This window comes from Hippocampus bargibanti, linkage group LG11 (genome assembly GCF_051943395.1).
Source record: "Hippocampus bargibanti isolate YZ-2025 linkage group LG11, ASM5194339v1, whole genome shotgun sequence".
NCBI classification, from domain to species: domain Eukaryota; kingdom Metazoa; phylum Chordata; class Actinopteri; order Syngnathiformes; family Syngnathidae; genus Hippocampus; species Hippocampus bargibanti.
Window position 1 is genome coordinate 6,028,169 of NC_142744.1, and position 16,832 is coordinate 6,045,000.

The window sequence follows — 16,832 nt, forward strand, 5'->3', positions numbered from 1 at the left end:
TCATTACCTGCCTGTTACTCGCCCTAACACCACTCTCTCCTGTTGTTATGCAATCATCCTTCATCATCAAGTCCTCCAACAAATGGTACTGGAGACTTGTACCTGTAAGTCCATTCAATTCTAAAATACACTTTGCCCCCTGAAAACCTTGTATCTAACCAGAACCCTGTCAAATTTGCCCCTGTCCAACCCCAGTCCTCACGGCATGCAGTCTTTAAACCATTCCCCCACGTTTAATGGACAACCGACGCCGCCGGACAAGTTTTGTCCATAATTTGTCAAATCACTTCAAATGACTTCTACTGAGCGTATTTTACAAAGATTCCACCGCATATACAGTAAAGTCTCGTTATATCGATATCGGTTATATCGATAGTACCGCTTATTACGATACTATTTCTATGAACGCAAGGAGAAAATTACATGCGCGCAGGGTCGGATACAGTAAAGTCTCGTTATATCGATATTCTCGGGAGTCCGAAAAAATATCGATATAACCGGGACTATCGATATATCCGACCCTGTTTGCATGTAATTTTCTCAGTGCGTGCATAGAAATAGTATCGATATAACCGGGACTATCGATATATCCGATATCGATATAACGAGACTTTACTGTATATCGATAGTCCCGGTTATATCGATATTTTTTCGGACTCCCGAGAATATCGATATAACGAGACTTTACTGTAGCTATATTTTACGTTTTAAGACTTGCGCTGAATATTCAGGACGTCTTGTTTTCGAGTTGGTGACGATTCCTGACCGAGAAAGCGACACACAATGCATTTTGGGTACTTTATTTGGTCTGAAAACTTCGTGTTGATCTGTGTTGATGGCGAAATTCCAAGGAAAACATAAATAATGCGATGGTGAATCGTTGTGTGTTGCACCAAGACTACTATTTGATACTAGTTGACACAAATTCCCAGCAGACAAATCAGCCCATTTCCAATGGACCTTGGGCACCATCTTGTGCCTTTTCTGGGATGCCACATTGGAGTCCTGATGGCTCGAATTGATACGGAAGGACTTCTTTAATTGATTGCAAACATTTATGCTTTCCTCTTCAGAACTATTTGATTCATATTCATAACTGGATGAGTAACAAGAAAGCATCTTCCCCGAATCTGAAGCCATTGTTTTGATTCTAGAGCAAGGCAAAGACGTCTTGGCGTGACGTCATAAACAGGGGGGCGGGACCTTCTGAAACTCGGCATCACCGAAGTCATTTTGAAGTACTTTTGGGACACTTTAACTCATTTTTATTGGTGTTTTGCATTTGACTAAAAATATCAGCCTCCATGTTTTGGGTATTTTAGATGCTATAAAGCGTTTTTCTGATGTCAGTTAGGAAACAATGTCGGTTGTCCTTTAAGTATAACTGATCGACAGTTGGTGGATGATATAGAGAAGCATACCTGCCAACTACTCCAGTTTTGCCGTAAAAATTACGGTTTTCATTACCCCATTCCGGATTACGGGTTAATAATGAAAATTACGGTTTCCAATTTAAAAAAAAAAATCAAAAATCGTCAAAATAGTAAGTATTTTATTCAAACTTAATTCAAAATACAAGAACAGGCAATCAGCCCCGTGCTAGCTGTTAGCTTCCTTTAGGTGAATTGCGCATGCGCATGGTAAGGGTCTTTCATTGTCGTATAATGGCACCTGCCGGAGAAAAATCAATGAAAAGTGTGAAAAGTAAAAGTAAACTACAGTCGTTTCGTGAGGAATACTCCCAAGCATTTCCAGGAGTCCGACTTCACTCCAGAAAAGGTGAAATGACGCGAGTTTGAGTTTCATACCTGTCAACTTTGGCTAATAAACTGCTCGTGTAAATGATTACAATTTTTGTCTATTGCGGGTAGTCCTGGTCCCCATTCAACGCGAAAAACGGGGGATTACTTTACTTGCATGTTTCAATTGGTTTGACTTGCTACTCTGGACTTCCCTCCCCAGTTTGTGTCCCCTATACTTCCCTCCACAGTTTATGTGCATGAAAAAACGAGCTGTATATAACCGGCCCAACGATATACAGTACCATATTTATAACATCTTTGTTTCGTTGACATGGTTTTAGGCTCGCTATCGGAGGGCGCATGTTCAGCAGAACTGTGCACCCTTGCTTCCCCTGGTGGACAATCTACTGAAGGACAACACAGATGGCTGCGCCTTGGCGGCTCTGCTGCATTTTTACTGCCCACAAGCTGTTCAATTAGAAGGTAGGAGGGGTCCAAATATTCTCTGTATAGGTTTCTTTGTAGTTTTATTCCACTACAAAACGATTAGCAAATCCACTAAATTGAGAAGCGAGAAAATCATGCAGCCTGTTTGGATGTTGTGTGCATTGACCAAAAGCTGTGTCCAAGACGATGACCTTAAAAAGACTCCCAAGGCAGGAAGGAAGGAGGAAAAACAAAGGCCATTTTTCTCTTGCGCTTGCTTTGCGCTCTCATTTCTAAAAATGCTCCGGGTTGGGCCGTGATTGGTCACAAAGGCCGCGTGACGTAGAAGGACGCGGCCGGCTGCTATTTCAAAGATAAACAGCTCAAGCGTCTGCGATCTCACACATCCTTGTACCAGATGTGAAAGTTGGCTTGATTTCTTTGTTTGTTGACAGTTTGATTCAGTAAAAAGATGAAGTGAAAGACGTTTCCTATATGCGTCTTATAACAAACCGCAGAAGTCTTGATGATTCATCGATTTTGAAGTTTGTTAAATTTTATTTTAAGAAACTGAGGGCAGTTTGAGCAACTGACTGCTTACACTTAAAGGACAACTGACACCTCCGGACAAGTTGCGTCCATAATTTGTAAAATCACTTCAAATGACTTCTACTGAGCGTATTTTACAAAGATTCCACCGCATATCATAGTTTTTTCATTCCATGTCTGCCAACCGTCTTTATAGCATGCAGTTTTTGTGTAATGGCATTGTACTTGCTTTTGGCATTTTTTTCCCCTAAAAAATATATTTTTAAGGTATTATTATTGAGATAATAATAATAATAATAATAATAATAATACATTTCATTTATAAGCGCCTTTCAAACTCTCAAGGTCACTTTACAGTCACAGGAGAATAGGTAGAAAATAAAAATGGACTAGTTTTCCTGTATTATTTGCATTGTATTTAGGTAACTGAAGTAAAGTTTTACTGTTAATATTCATTATTCCATTCCATTTTTTCTTGTTCATTTTAAGCCCAGTTTAGGCGGTATAGGAAATATTTTCTGTAAACACATCCTTATCTTTCCTTCTTCTTCCTGTGACCCCCCCCCCCCCCCTCTCCACACACCCTTGCCGAGCAGATATCTGCCTGAAGGAGATCATGTCGCTGGCTGACAGTTTGTACAACCTCCAGTTGGTGCAAGACTTCTGCAGGACGAACCTGAACCGTTGCTGTCACTTTAGCCTGGAGGATATGCTTTACGCGCATGCATCCATTAAGGTAGATGCTATGATAGTTGTCCATGTTAAGGGCTTTGTTCCAGCTTCAGTTGTTGTTAAACCACTATATAAATCAATATGTATTGTATTGTCGATGAAACTCCATTTTGACTAGATACAATTGACAGACATCATTTCTACAATTGTAGAAAATAAATATTTTGACAAACATTTACAAAACTTGACACATTATAAGATTAAAAGACATTGGAGGATTGATCGTATGATGTTATTCTCCTTAACTCATTCACTGCCACTCACAAATTTATTCAGGAATTGAAAATATGACTTAGAGCCCCATTCCCGAATTTGTTCGGGATTTGTTTTTTCTTGTTTGGGTGCCAATAAAGCGCTGACATTGGCCTCTGGCAATGTTTTTCACTACCACAAGGGGGCAGCATTTCCCTTTTGTCCATGTTAACACTTTGTTCCAGCTTCAGCTGTTGTTAAAGCGTTATATAAACCAATATACAGTAAAGTCTTGTTATATCGATATTCTCGGGAGTCCGATAAAATATCGATATAACCGGACTATCGATATATCCGATCCTGCGGCCTGTAAATTTTCTCCTTGCGTTCATAGAAATAGTATCGTAATAAGCAGTACTATCGATATAACCGATATCGATATAACGAGACTTTACTGTATATGTATTGCCCTATATTTTGGACAGCCGCCCTCATTTCAAGCTCACATAACTCCAGACCCATATCATTTAGGAATTAACTCTTTTATTTGAAGATAGAAGCGAGTCTAAGATTTCTTACGCTGTATTGAATGTTCATGTAGTCCTAAAACTCAATATTCTGTGGTTCCTGGAATTTGAGTGGCAATAACAAAAACCCTGGCATTGAAGTGGATGCATTTTTGCACGTCTAGCAGTGAATGAGTTAATGGTAAATGAAAACAACGGTGGCTTGATATCTCAGTCAATTATGTTGTGTGTTAAAAAATGTGCCTTAAATTATTTGCAAAAAATCTGTAGCAAAAAAATAACTATAAGATTTAAATATAAGAGTTGTCAATGAAAAGAAATGTAAAAACAGAGCTTAGCGTTAATTTGGTGAATAAGAACAAGGAAGATGCAGAAATGGATGGTTTCTGAATGTGAATTCAGCTGAAAGGCAGTACAGAAAATTTGTTTTGGAGAATGAAGAGAGAGAGAGAGAGAGACAGCTGGATATTAGCAATCGGGGAGAATGAGTCACGCAAGGAAAAACTGTCATGCATAAGTACGTGTTGCAGGGCTGACTCTTCGTCGTTGTTATTGTGTGGCGGTTCGTGCGCACGCAAGGACGGACATTTTTGTTGCTAGAGCGAGTCTTGTCGGGCCGCTAGATGGAATGAATGTGACAGTCTGCGTGTGACCGGGAGCATCAGGACAGACCAGTCTTGGCCTGACTTTGCCTGTCTCTCTTTTTTACTCCCCTCGTCATCGCCGCTGCTTTTGTATCACAACAAAATCCCGGTAACTTTACGCCTAATACAAGCATCAATTGTGGCGATGTCGAAACAACGGCAACGTGCTGTTGTAAGAGGATGCCTGTTGCCGTTGAAACAGGACGAAGCCGCGGCGGTCTTTAGCGGTTCAGCGGCCCGTGGCGAATGTAGGCGGAAACATTCCGATTGTAGACACAGCTGACTTTCAGACTAGAAAACGTCTACTGATTGGTCTGCAACACTTGCTTTTCACTCTCATGTGATTATGGCTGTCTTTTTTCAATTTTTCAGTTATTGCTGCAAAGGGTGATACAATAGTAATAGATACTAAAATTGGTTTGATGAACCAAAACCCTTTGTATGTAATAAATATCCCAAGCACGTTAAAAAAATCAGGAATGGAGCATATATTTTTTCAATGTACTGTAAAAATTATATTGAATGTGTAATAATAATAATAATAATACATTTCATTTATAAGCGCCTTTCAAAACTCTCAAGGTCACTTTTTTGTGGGTGAGCAGTAGCAGCCACACGTGCCAGCGTTCCCTCAACCCGGAAGTAACTAAAATATATAGAAAGCTAGCTAGCCAATAGATATCTAACCGCTAGCTAGCTAGATAGCTAGCCAGCCAGCTAGATAGCTATATAGCTAATAGATAGCTAGCTAGATAGCCGGCCAGGGAGCTAGATAGCAAATATATAGCAAATAGCCAGCTAGCAAGATAGGTAGCTAGATAGCTGGATAGCTAGATGAATAAATCAAGAAATATTCACACTAAATGCTGATTTAATACCATCGCCCTCCTGATATATTCGACTTCCGACGAGACGACTGGATAGCGTTCACTCAACCCGGAAGTAACTCAAATAGGTAGAAAGCTAGCTAGCTATCCAATAGATAGCTAATAGCTAGCTAGATAGCAAGCCAGCTAGATAGCTATATAGCTAATAGACAGCTAGCTCGATAGCCAGCCAGGGAGCTAGACAGCAAATAGATAGCAAATAGCTAGCTAGCAATATTGCTAGCTAGATAGCTGCATAGCTCGATAAATAAATTAAGAAATATTCACACTAAATGCGGATTTCATACCATCGCCCTCCTGATTTATTCGACTTCAGACGAGACGACTGGATATTGCACTTTACTTTATCGCCTGTGTTTTTTTTTTTTTTATGCTACTGTTACATTTTGCCATTACGGCACACATGAAGGCTTGTGTATTCCATCTCATTGTGTATACTGACATCCAATACTGTGTTCTCGCAGAGTAACTACCTGGTGTTTCTGGCTGAGCTCTTCTGGTGGTTTGAAGTTGTCAAACCATCATTCGTACGTCCCAGAGTCTTTGACCCGGATGGTATTTTCTGCACCTTTACTCATTTACAACAATAGCAACAGGTTATTTGGTCAATGAAATTATGTCAACTAATTTTGAGCTCTCTAACCCTCCAGCCATTGACCCTGTAAAATCCCATCGAAATATGGCTCCTGTGTCTAAGCAGACCAATGTTGACATGCCTGATAGCCCGGAGGATGTCTCTGATGAAGGTATGAATTGCATAATATATATTTTGAGAGGGGGGGATAGAGAGGGAGGTAGAGAGAGATAGAGGTGGAGAGACAGGGGTAGAGAGTTTGAGAGGGAGAGAGAGAGAGGTAGAGACAGAAAGAGAGGGAAAGGTAGAGAGCAAGAGAGAGAGGCAGAGAGTTAGAGGTAGAGAGCAAGAGAGAGGGGTAGAGAGGGAGAGACGCGTATAGAGAGAGAGAGAGATGTGGAAAGGTAGAGAGAGAGAGTTAGAGAGAGAGGTATGAGATAGAGAAAGAGGTAGAGAGAGATGTAGAGGGAGAGGTAGAGAGCAAGAGACAGAGAGTGAGAGAGGGGTAGAGAATAAGAGAGAGGAAGAGAGCAAAAGAGAGAGGGAGATGGGGTAGAGAGAGAGAGTAAGAGAGAGAGGGGTAGAGAGAGCGAAAGAGAGAGAGAGATGTAGAGAGAGAGGGAGATAGAGAGATAGGGTCGAATTGGGAAGATCCATTCTATATTCCCTGACACTTTTGTCTTTCTTTCTGAATTAGGTGTAATAAAGAGATCTACCTCGATGTCCTTTGTGGATGGTTGCGTTGGGACTTGGCCACAGGAGAGACGGTTTGTACACCAAATTGCACCTTCTGTCCTAAAACAATCGCCAATTTGAACAAATGACCAATTCCAAGAAATGTTCTTCCCTCAGCTCTTCCACACGTGGAATCTCCTTTGAGATTCCTCTGGACGGTGACGCCACGGTGCCGTCCAGTGAATCGCCCTCCCTCCACGCGATGACCCGCTCCGCCAGCAGTGACGCTCTCGGGTTCAGACTTCACCATCCGCCTCGAGGTGGCATCAAGCGCCATGTGTCCCTCATGCCAGTCGATGTGAATGGACAAAGTCGAGACATCATAGAAGATGAGGAAGACTTTACTCCACGCAAACCGCTGGGCAGGAACAACACATTCTCAATTAAAAATCAAAGCAGGTGCTTAAAAATATGAACCCAAATACAGATGCTCCCCTACTTAAAAACATTTGAGTTACGCATAATGGTACATCTGAACATTTTTAGCAGTACTGTATTTCGAAAAATGTTTGGACAGACATGCTGTAAGTTAGATTTTGTATTGCGCTCCTTCGTCCGTCCGAGCTCGCTTGTGATTGGCTGCGTAGAGTATGTGGGCGGGGAGTAAAGCCCCCTTCCCAGTTGACGCTCTGAGGAGGCGGCACCAAGCTCGCTTACTATTGGCTGTGTAGAGTATGTGGGCGGGGAGGAAATCCCTCTTCCCAGTTGACGCTCCAGGAGGATGCGATGCATAACAAAAGTAATGGCTGCTGGCACATCATTCAACTTACGAACATTCGAATTATGGTACATATGAACATTTTTGCAGGTAAAGTATGTCGTAAAATGTCCGGACAGAGATTCTGTTAGCTAGATTTTGTATTTTCCGACTAAGCTCGCTTTCGATTGGCTGCGTAGAGTATGTGGGCGGGGAGGAAATCCCTCTTCCCAGTTGACGCTTCAGGAGGACGCGATGCATAACAAAAAGTAATGGCTGCTGGTATGTCATTCAGTAATTACGTGCCAGCCTCTTCAGTAATGGCTTACTGAAGACCCAATGATTTATGTCATCATACTACAGTAGGTGTGATTTTATTTGATGACAGTGTTTGACTTCAACATACATTCCATACAAAATATAACACTGAAGCAACTTACGACCAAATTCACCTTACGAACGACCGCTCGGAATGTATCTCGTACGTAAGGTGGGGAGCGTCTGTAATGATTTTGGCTTATCAATGAACCTAACATGCATGTTTTTTTAATGCTGCCTAATCCAAAAATATTTTAAAATCCTAATTAATAACTTGTGATTTAGGCATCCCAATGGAGTCCTCCCCGACACCAATCACCACAGTAACCAAAGTGGCCACATCAGTCCCTCGACCCCCCCGAGCATCGAGGAGGCGCTCAAAATTATCCACGACACAGAAAGGCCCCACGCCAGCCTAAGAATGGGAGACAAAAACAACAGCTTTTTTCTCCATGATGCTCGACCTTCAGGATCTTCGGGGTCACAAGGTCAATTAGACGACCCGGATGCAGCTAAGGCCCGTTTTATTGACCACGATTCTAATTCGCTCTCAACCGACGACACGGGCATCCATGTGAAGACAGAGGAAATCCATAGTTTGGCTGAGGACTCATCTCTGAGAGACTATTCCGATATAGACCCAGACTGCGAATCCATGACTCGCTCTTGCCCCCTTTCGGAGAGGAACTGGGAAGGCCGGCGTAAAGGGGTTGGTGAGTCAAACCCCGGCAGAGGAGATGGAGAAGACAGAAGTTCAGCTCCAACGCTACCCAGATCTAACACTGTTAGCTCCGGCATGGTGCGGATGACGAGTTTCGCCGAGCAAAAGTTCAGGAAGTTGGAGGGAAGGAGCAGTGGAGGAACCACGCCGGAGAGTTCCAATGTCAACACGCCCTATAAACCACCAGCTAGAAGCAGTTACTCACAGGTTTGTTTTCATTGTGATGATCTAATTTCATTCTATGATCTAATTAAATTCATGACAAAATTCATCAGTAACAATGGCAAAAAGACATTTAATTGTTTTACGTTCATTGGATTGGATTGGATTGGATTGGATTAGCCTTCACTAGTCTTGCAGTGGAGAAATGTACATTTCACAGCAGCAAAGTGATGAACGTAAGAAGAAAGGAAAGGAAGAAGTAGAAAACAAAATACAGGAGCTGCTGTAAAGGCAGCCATTCTCGTGGCGCTATCTTGAGGTAAAAAAAAACTAACTAAATAACAAATAATGTGACAGAACTTTTCTGCCCCCTCTTTGTTGTATGAAGCAGTTCTAGATGAAAGAGGAAAGAATCAATGCATCCTTTTCAGCAGTGGATCGGAGACATCATGGTGAAATATGCACGTCTGATTCAAGCTAAATATTGAAAGCAAACACGAAGCTGTAGCATCAATTGACAAAAAGTGACTGTCTCACATCTCCTGTCCCACATACTGTAAATCTGCTTCAATTCCAAGCCGCGACAGTTCCCCACAGGCATCGGCGCTGCGCTTTCTTGTCATCGCGGGCTGTAAAATGCTGCCCATTACAGGCGCAAAAAAAGCACAATCACTCCATTGCTGTCCAGCGATGACAGTAAATGGCACCGACATTCTTCGCAAATCAAAAACGGTGCTGGCATATTCGTGTTGCCGAAAAAAAGGCACAACCGCTCAGCAAAGTCTCCTCCTTGATGACTGGTTGTGGCCAAAAATGCTGAAAAACAGTCCGCATCCATTCCACACGAACACACAACAATTCAAAATGACAAAAGGAAACACAAAAACAACAAAAAAACAACAAGAAAAAGTACTTACTGACGGCTGCCTACTCGGGCGCCATCTTGGACTTCTTTGTCATTGGACTTTATGTAACTTCCCTCTACTTTTTTTTTTTTAGATCGGAACACCTCCTTTGCCAATCACATCACCATCTCCGGTCACACCTTCTCCCAAAGATCCCTCCCACCTTATCGCCTCTGAGATGATCCAACTAAGGATGAAGCTGGAAGAGAAGCGCAGAGCCATTGAAGCTCAGAAGAAGAAAGTAAGAAAAAAAACAGGATTTCAAAATCGACGCCATCCGAGTTGGCAGGAGTCATACGATCTTCTCCGCAGGTGGAGGAAGCCTTCACGCGGCACCGTCAGAAGATGGGCAGAACGGCCTTTCTGAATGTCGTGCGGAGAAAAGGAGTCACGAGTCCGCTCGAAGCGCAATCGCCTTCGACAAAGACGCTAAGCAGCCACGGCAGCTTGGAGAGGGCGGAGAGATGCAAGCCTGATGGTGCGGCTCCTAAATCTCCCTGTGAAGATGCAGGTGGGGAACGTAGCAAGATGACATCAATATTGAAAAAAGCAGTCCATAATCACTTTAAGATTGTATGCCGGCGCATCTGCTTGTTAGTGTAATTGACTGTTATTGATCATCTTTCAACAAAATATTGATCGATATGTTTTGACACGCTGGCAATAAACTCTTAGCGGCACGTATTTGTTAGCCATTAAACTTTAAAGGACAACCGACGCCATTGTTTTGTTTCCTAACTGACATCAGAAAAACGTTTTATAGCATCTAAAATACCCAAACACCGCAGGCTGATATTTTTAGTCAAATGCAAAACACCAGTAAAAATGACAGTGTGCTAAAACTACAACAAAATGAGTTGCGAATTGGGCATTTTCAGAAAGTCCCGACACCAGTTCGTGTTGCCTTGCTCCAGAATCAAAACAATGGTTTCAGAGAGTTCAGATTCGGAGAAGATGCTTTCTTGCTACTCATCCAGTTATGAATGTGATTCAAATAGATCTGAAGAGGAAAGCATAAACGTTTGCATTCGATTAAAGAAGTTCCTCCGTATCAATTCAAGCCATCTGGACTCAAATGTAGCTCCCAGAAAATGCACATGATGGCGGCCAAGCTCCGTTGGAAATGGGCTGATTTGTCTGCTGGGAATTTGTGTCAACTTCTGTTTGGTGTTACAGCAATTGGTAGTCTTGGTGCAACACACAACGATTCACCATCGCCTTATTCATTTGTCCTTTAAACATACTTATATAAGCCTTAAACTGCTCACACGCAGAAAAAAAATTCTTATCCCGTGACTGTAAAGTGTCCTTGAGAGTTTCGAAAGGCACTTATAAATAACATTTATTATTATTATTATTTTTTATTATTTTTAATTATTATTATTAAACATCTATTCTATATTCAAATGGTATCTATAAATTCCAACAATGCATTCGATAGCCTAATTGTTTATGTGATGCTGTTTTAACCCCAGTGGAGTCGGACCTTGCGGAGTACACTCGCTCAATCGAAAGGCTGAACACGTCACTGGGCTTCCTTCAGACAGAGATGCAACGACTGGCTCAACAGCAGGAGAGGATCATGTCCATGAAAGAACAACAGCAAAAAGCTTGGGTCATTCCTCCCCATGCGCCATCGCCGCACAGGTAGCCCACCAGAACCGTACCAGTATGATTGCTACCTCAATAAGACGATGATGAAAGCCATTATTTTGTTTTTATTATGAAGTGAGAATATCGATTTTTAGATCAAGGGTGTCAAAGTCATGTTTTGCCGCGGGCCATATTGTAGTTACGCTTTCTTCTCTGGGGGGCCATGATGAATTTGGTGAAGCCATTTGAATGTTTAATCCACATCACATATTACATACATAACGCACAAGAAATGAATGAATAACTAGTTTTCAAATTTGAAGTCAAGAATAATGACTGTTATTGTGGTTTACATACAACAAATTGACATTTTGGTTCGGACTTTAGCAAGCGTCATGGAATTTTACAAGTTTGTTTTAATAATCATAATACGTTTCATTTATAAGCACATTTCAAAACTCTCAACGTCAATTTACAGTCACAGGATAAGTTTTTTTTTCTGTGGGTGAGCTGTGGCACCTACATGCGCCAGCGTTCTCTCAACCGGAAGTGACTCAAATAGATAGAAAGATAGCTAGCTAGCCAATAGATAGCTAATAGCTAACTTGCTAGATAGCTAGCCAGCCAGCTAGATAGCTATATAACTAATAGATAGATATTGTAGCTAGCTAGAAAGATAGCTGGATAGCTAGATAAATAAATCAATAAATATTCACACTAAATGCTGATTTCATACCATAGCCCTTCTGATTTATTCAACTTCCGACATGACGACTGGATAGCGTTCACTCAACCCGGAAGTAACTCAAATTGATAGAAAGCTAGCTATCTAGCTAATAATAATGAGAATAATACATTGAATTTATAAGCACCTTTCAAAACTCTCAAGGACATAGCTAATAGATAGCTATATAGCTAATAGATAGCGAGCTAGATAGCTAATATATAGCAATAATAATACATTGTATTTGTAAGCGCCTTTCAAAATTCTCAAGGACATAGCTAATAGATAGCTCGATAGCTAGTTGCTATATAGCTAATAGATAGCGAGCTAGATAGCTAATAGTAAATATACAGCAAATAGATTTGCTTTTGCGGGCCGAATTAAATGATGTGGCGGGCCAGATTTGGTCCCTGGGCCTTGACTGACTTGACTTTGACACATAAGATTTAGATGATAAATAAATATTAACAACATAAACCAAACTGCTTGATGATTTTTTCCCCCTCCCCAGGCAGCTTCGTGAGTTGCGCAGCAGCAGTGTCACAGGCCGAGCGTCCGCCAGAGGATCGGTGGGTTCCTTATCCCCCGTTTTGTCCTCGTCCGGTTCCGCTAATCCCGTCAGTCGCCCCTCTGCCGGCCTTAAGCGACGGCCTGCCTCATTCCACGCCAGGACACCTCGAACACCGCGTCCGAATGAGCTGAAGATCACCCCCATCAACCGAATGCTCAACACCCCCACATCAGTGGACAGCTTACCTAGACTGAGGCGGTTTACGTCCAGCCAAACGCACACCAGCTCATTTGCGTATCTGAGCCCCGACGAAGAATCCAGGAATAGCAAGCGCTTGGAGACCAAGGAGAGCAAAGAAGAGGTTGTGGAGAAGAATTGTGCTAGTACGCCTCAACCTCCCGCAGTCAGAGAGGAAGAAGAAGAATCAGTAGAGCCGGAATATAGCGGGCAAAGAAATGAAAAGTCAAGGACTTCGGAGGTCTTGTGTCAACCCTTCTCTGAGATCCAAGGCAACAACAAACACCATCAGGAAAAGAAAGAACTCAGGGAGGTGACGCTATCTGGACTCTGGACTTCAGAGAGCCAAGCTCAGGAGACAACTGGAGAAACTGAAGAGGACCAGAAGATGTGCTGTGGGTTCTTTTTTAAGGTGAGTTGTGACTACAATTATTATTATTATTATTATTATTATTATTATTATTATTATTATTATTATATTATTAAATTTGGGACATTCAGTGTATTAGCTAACTAGCTATCTAGCTAGAAGCTATATAGCTAAGAGGCTGGCTATCTAGTAGCTGTGTTGGCTATCTATTAGCTATCCGCTAGATAGCCAATTAGCAGATATCTAGATCTATCTGTGTATTTTATAGTGACATGCAGTGTATTAGCTAACTAACTATCTATCTAGCTAGCTATTAGTTATAAAGCTATCCAGGTGGCTAGCTATCTAGCTCGCTATCTGTTGGCTATCTACTAGCTGGCTAGCTAGCTTTTTATTTATTAACTTCCGGGTTGAGTGAACGCTGGCGCTGTCGCTGCTCACCCACAGAAAAACTTATCCTGTGACTGTAAAGTGACCTTGAGAGTTTAGAAAGGCGCTTATTAATAAAATGTAGTTATTATCATTATTAAAATCCAAATCTTTGATAGATTTCATTGTGTGCAATACTACCCTGTAACCAGTAGAGGCGCTGTTTGTTTACTCTCTGAATCTACTTATGGGCAATGTTATGCTCAATGCACCCAGTGACTGAAACTGCAGTCGTGTTCTCCTTCTTCATCCCAAGCTGCATCACAGATTTGTTTTTTCGTACTATACATCTACTATTATTATGAAAGAAGAAAGGAGCATCAGCGCAGAGCACCAATGTGGAACTGTCGCGGCTTGGAGTTGAAGTGGATTTACGTGGGACAAGAGATATGGGCCAATCTCTTTTTGTCAATGGTTGCTACAGCTTCATGTTTGCTTTCAAAACTTAGCTTGTAGCCGATGTGCACATTCCACCATGACCATCTTTGATCCACTGGTGAAAAGGAGGCTTTGATGTCCTTTTCACCAGTGGATCTCCTTTTTCATCTAGAACTGCTTCATGTAACAAAGAGGTTGCAGAAAGTGCTTAAGATTGAATGACTGTCTCTGTCCTTTCTATTGGGTCACATTATTTGTTTTTTTGTTTTGTTTTTGACTTCAAGACGGCACCGCGTGAGTGGCTACCTTTACAGCAGCTGCTGTATTTTGTTTTTTTCCTGCTGTGAAATGTAAATTTCTGCTGTGAAATGTAAATTTCTCCAGACAAATAAAGGCTCATCTAATCTAATCTAATGACGATCATGTTTTTCACTATTCGTCTAACACCAGGATGATGCAAAAAATGAAGAGGACATGGCGGCAAAAAAAGCAGCTCTCCTGGAGAAGAGGCTGAGGAGGGAAAAGGAGGCACAGGAGAAGAAACTACAGCAGGAACTGGACCAGGAGCAGAAGAAGGAAGCCGCTCGGTTCGTCGTTTTCACTGTGTCTTCGTTTTGAAACCATTTGTAATCCATATTTTACATGGGAAAAATCTTGTGGAAAGAATTTAATTGTACTACCCGGCACCCCACAGTGAATGTAATTAATCAAGTATCTGCTATTTTATTTAACATCGATGAACGTTCCCGCCCATTAGGTTGAAAGCAGAGGAAGAGCAACAGAAAAGGGACGACGAAAGAGAGAGAAGAGAATACATCAAGAATGAGTATCTTCGGAGAAAACAGCTCAAGCTGATGGAGGACATGGATAAAATAGTCAAGCCCAGGTGTGGAAGTCAAAAGAAGCCTCGTCCAAAGTCCATGCATAGGGATGTTATGGATTCCTCCGCTCCCTCTCTGAGAGGAACAGGTGGGTGATGTGCAAATCCCATGTGAAAAAAATTAATGTGCATATTTTCCAGTGTATAAGGCGCACCGAAAAGCTTTGATTTCTTTTCAAACCACGCGCCTTATACGCAGGTGCGCCTTATATGTCAAGTCATATTGAGCCACATCAGTTCTTGCAACTACTGTCAGCAGACAGACACAGACTCCATTGTAAATGTATATATTATATTTGGAAAATATTTTTTTCATTAATTGAGGGTGCACCTTATAGTCCGGTGCACCTTATACGTATATGGAAAAAGTTTGAAAATACAGTCCCTCCCCAACTTACAAACTAGATACGTTCCGAATGGTCGTTCGTAGGGTGAATTTGTTCGTGAGTTGCTTCAGTGCAATATTTTGTATGGAATGTATGTTTAAAGGACAACCGACGTCACTTTTTAGTTTTTTTAACTGACACCAGAAAAACGTTTTATAGCATCTAAAATACCCAAAACATGCAGTATGTATTTTTATTCAAATGCAAAACACCAATAAAAATGACTTAAAGTGTCCAAAATCTGCAAAAAAATTGAGCTGAGAATTGGGCATTTTCAGAAAGTCCCGCCCCCAGTTTGTGACGTCACGCCAAGACGTCTTGCATTACTTGTGAATCAAAACAATGGCCTCAGATTCGGAGAATGTGCTTTCTTGTTACACATTCAGTGATGAATATGATTCAAATAGTTCTGAAGAGGAAAGCATACATGTTTGCAATCGATTAAAGAATTTATTTGTGCCATTTTGAGGCAACATTGGGGGAAAATCTCTCACCCAATAAAAGAGGCACAACATGACGACCTCCTGTGGCCACCTCCGTTTCCACAGGCTGATAAATTCCTTATATGGCGCTTGGACGCCCTCTTCTGGCCTTCTGGCGGCTTTTGGGTGCAACACGAGGTCCTCAGACCAAACACGTACAGCAAAATACATTGACGTGATGGAAGGACCGCTACAATGCATCTTTTTTACGGTAAAGGGCGGTCCTTTTAGTGACGTCACGTACGTTACCAAATCAAAAACAAGACTTCCTGAATATTCAGCGCAAGTCTTAAAACTTAAAATATAGCTATATGCGGTGGAATCTTTGTAAAAGACGCTCAGTAGAAGTCATTTGAAGCCATTTTACAAATTATGGACACAACTTGTCCGGCGACGTCGGTTGTCCTGTACAGCTTATATAAGTATGTTTAAGGTTTATATAAGTATGTTTAAGGCTTGTATACGTAACTCGTATTGGTTTGTACTGAAAAATAAACATTAAAAAATATATGCTCTATAAAGATATGTACATGTACAACTTGAAAGAATACTAATACGTTACTATAAAAAGGTTCATATGTACTGTTGTTTGTAACTCGAATGTTCGTAAGTAGGGGAGCGTCTGTATAATGATATATACACTGGAAAATACGGTTTAAAAAAATCATGCTTAACCAGTGTAATGTTATTTTGAAGGGGTGCGTCCTCGAGGCTACTCGGTGTCGAGCGTTTCTTTGGCTTCTTTGAATCTGACTGATAACGAGAGCAACCATCAAGATAACAAGAAGTACTACAGGTAATAAAAGCCCTTTTCTCACGTTTTCATTTGGGAAGATCATTGCGGGTTTTTAAGCGCATTATTACTATGTGCGCAACCACTTCTGAAAATATTCAACGCAAAAAACAACAATAAAAAAGGGAGTAAGAAAGGACAGGAGCAGACAAAGAAAATTGCATTTTATGGTCACAATCTTTTGTTATGTCCTTGTCTCCTTTCCCTCTATTGCATGCTTCCCTCAGAGGCAATAAAG

The 16,832-nt window shown here is 41.4% G+C and overlaps 1 protein-coding gene across 3 annotated transcripts in view; it reads left to right on the forward strand.

The window, feature by feature from the left end:
* The window catches only part of camsap2b (calmodulin regulated spectrin associated protein family member 2b), a 34,227-nt gene that overhangs the window by 13,850 nt on the left and 3,545 nt on the right, over positions 1-16,832 (forward strand). For 2 of the 3 annotated variants that reach the window (XM_089008034.1, XM_089008032.1), the window contains exons 6-20: positions 72-104; positions 2,084-2,225; positions 3,314-3,453; positions 6,164-6,254; positions 6,350-6,445; positions 6,971-7,040; positions 7,126-7,407; positions 8,309-8,951; positions 9,906-10,052; positions 10,124-10,322; positions 11,287-11,458; positions 12,640-13,288; positions 14,504-14,640; positions 14,811-15,022; positions 16,498-16,597. In XM_089008034.1, coding sequence (XP_088864160.1) covers positions 72-104; positions 2,084-2,225; positions 3,314-3,453; positions 6,164-6,254; positions 6,350-6,445; positions 6,971-7,040; positions 7,126-7,407; positions 8,309-8,951; positions 9,906-10,052; positions 10,124-10,322; positions 11,287-11,458; positions 12,640-13,288; positions 14,504-14,640; positions 14,811-15,022; positions 16,498-16,597 — 3,113 coding nt within the window. The remainder of the gene's footprint in view (positions 1-71; positions 105-2,083; positions 2,226-3,313; positions 3,454-6,163; positions 6,255-6,349; positions 6,446-6,970; positions 7,041-7,125; positions 7,408-8,308; positions 8,952-9,905; positions 10,053-10,123; positions 10,323-11,286; positions 11,459-12,639; positions 13,289-14,503; positions 14,641-14,810; positions 15,023-16,497; positions 16,598-16,832) is intronic. The other variant, XM_089008033.1, reaches the window with a different exon arrangement.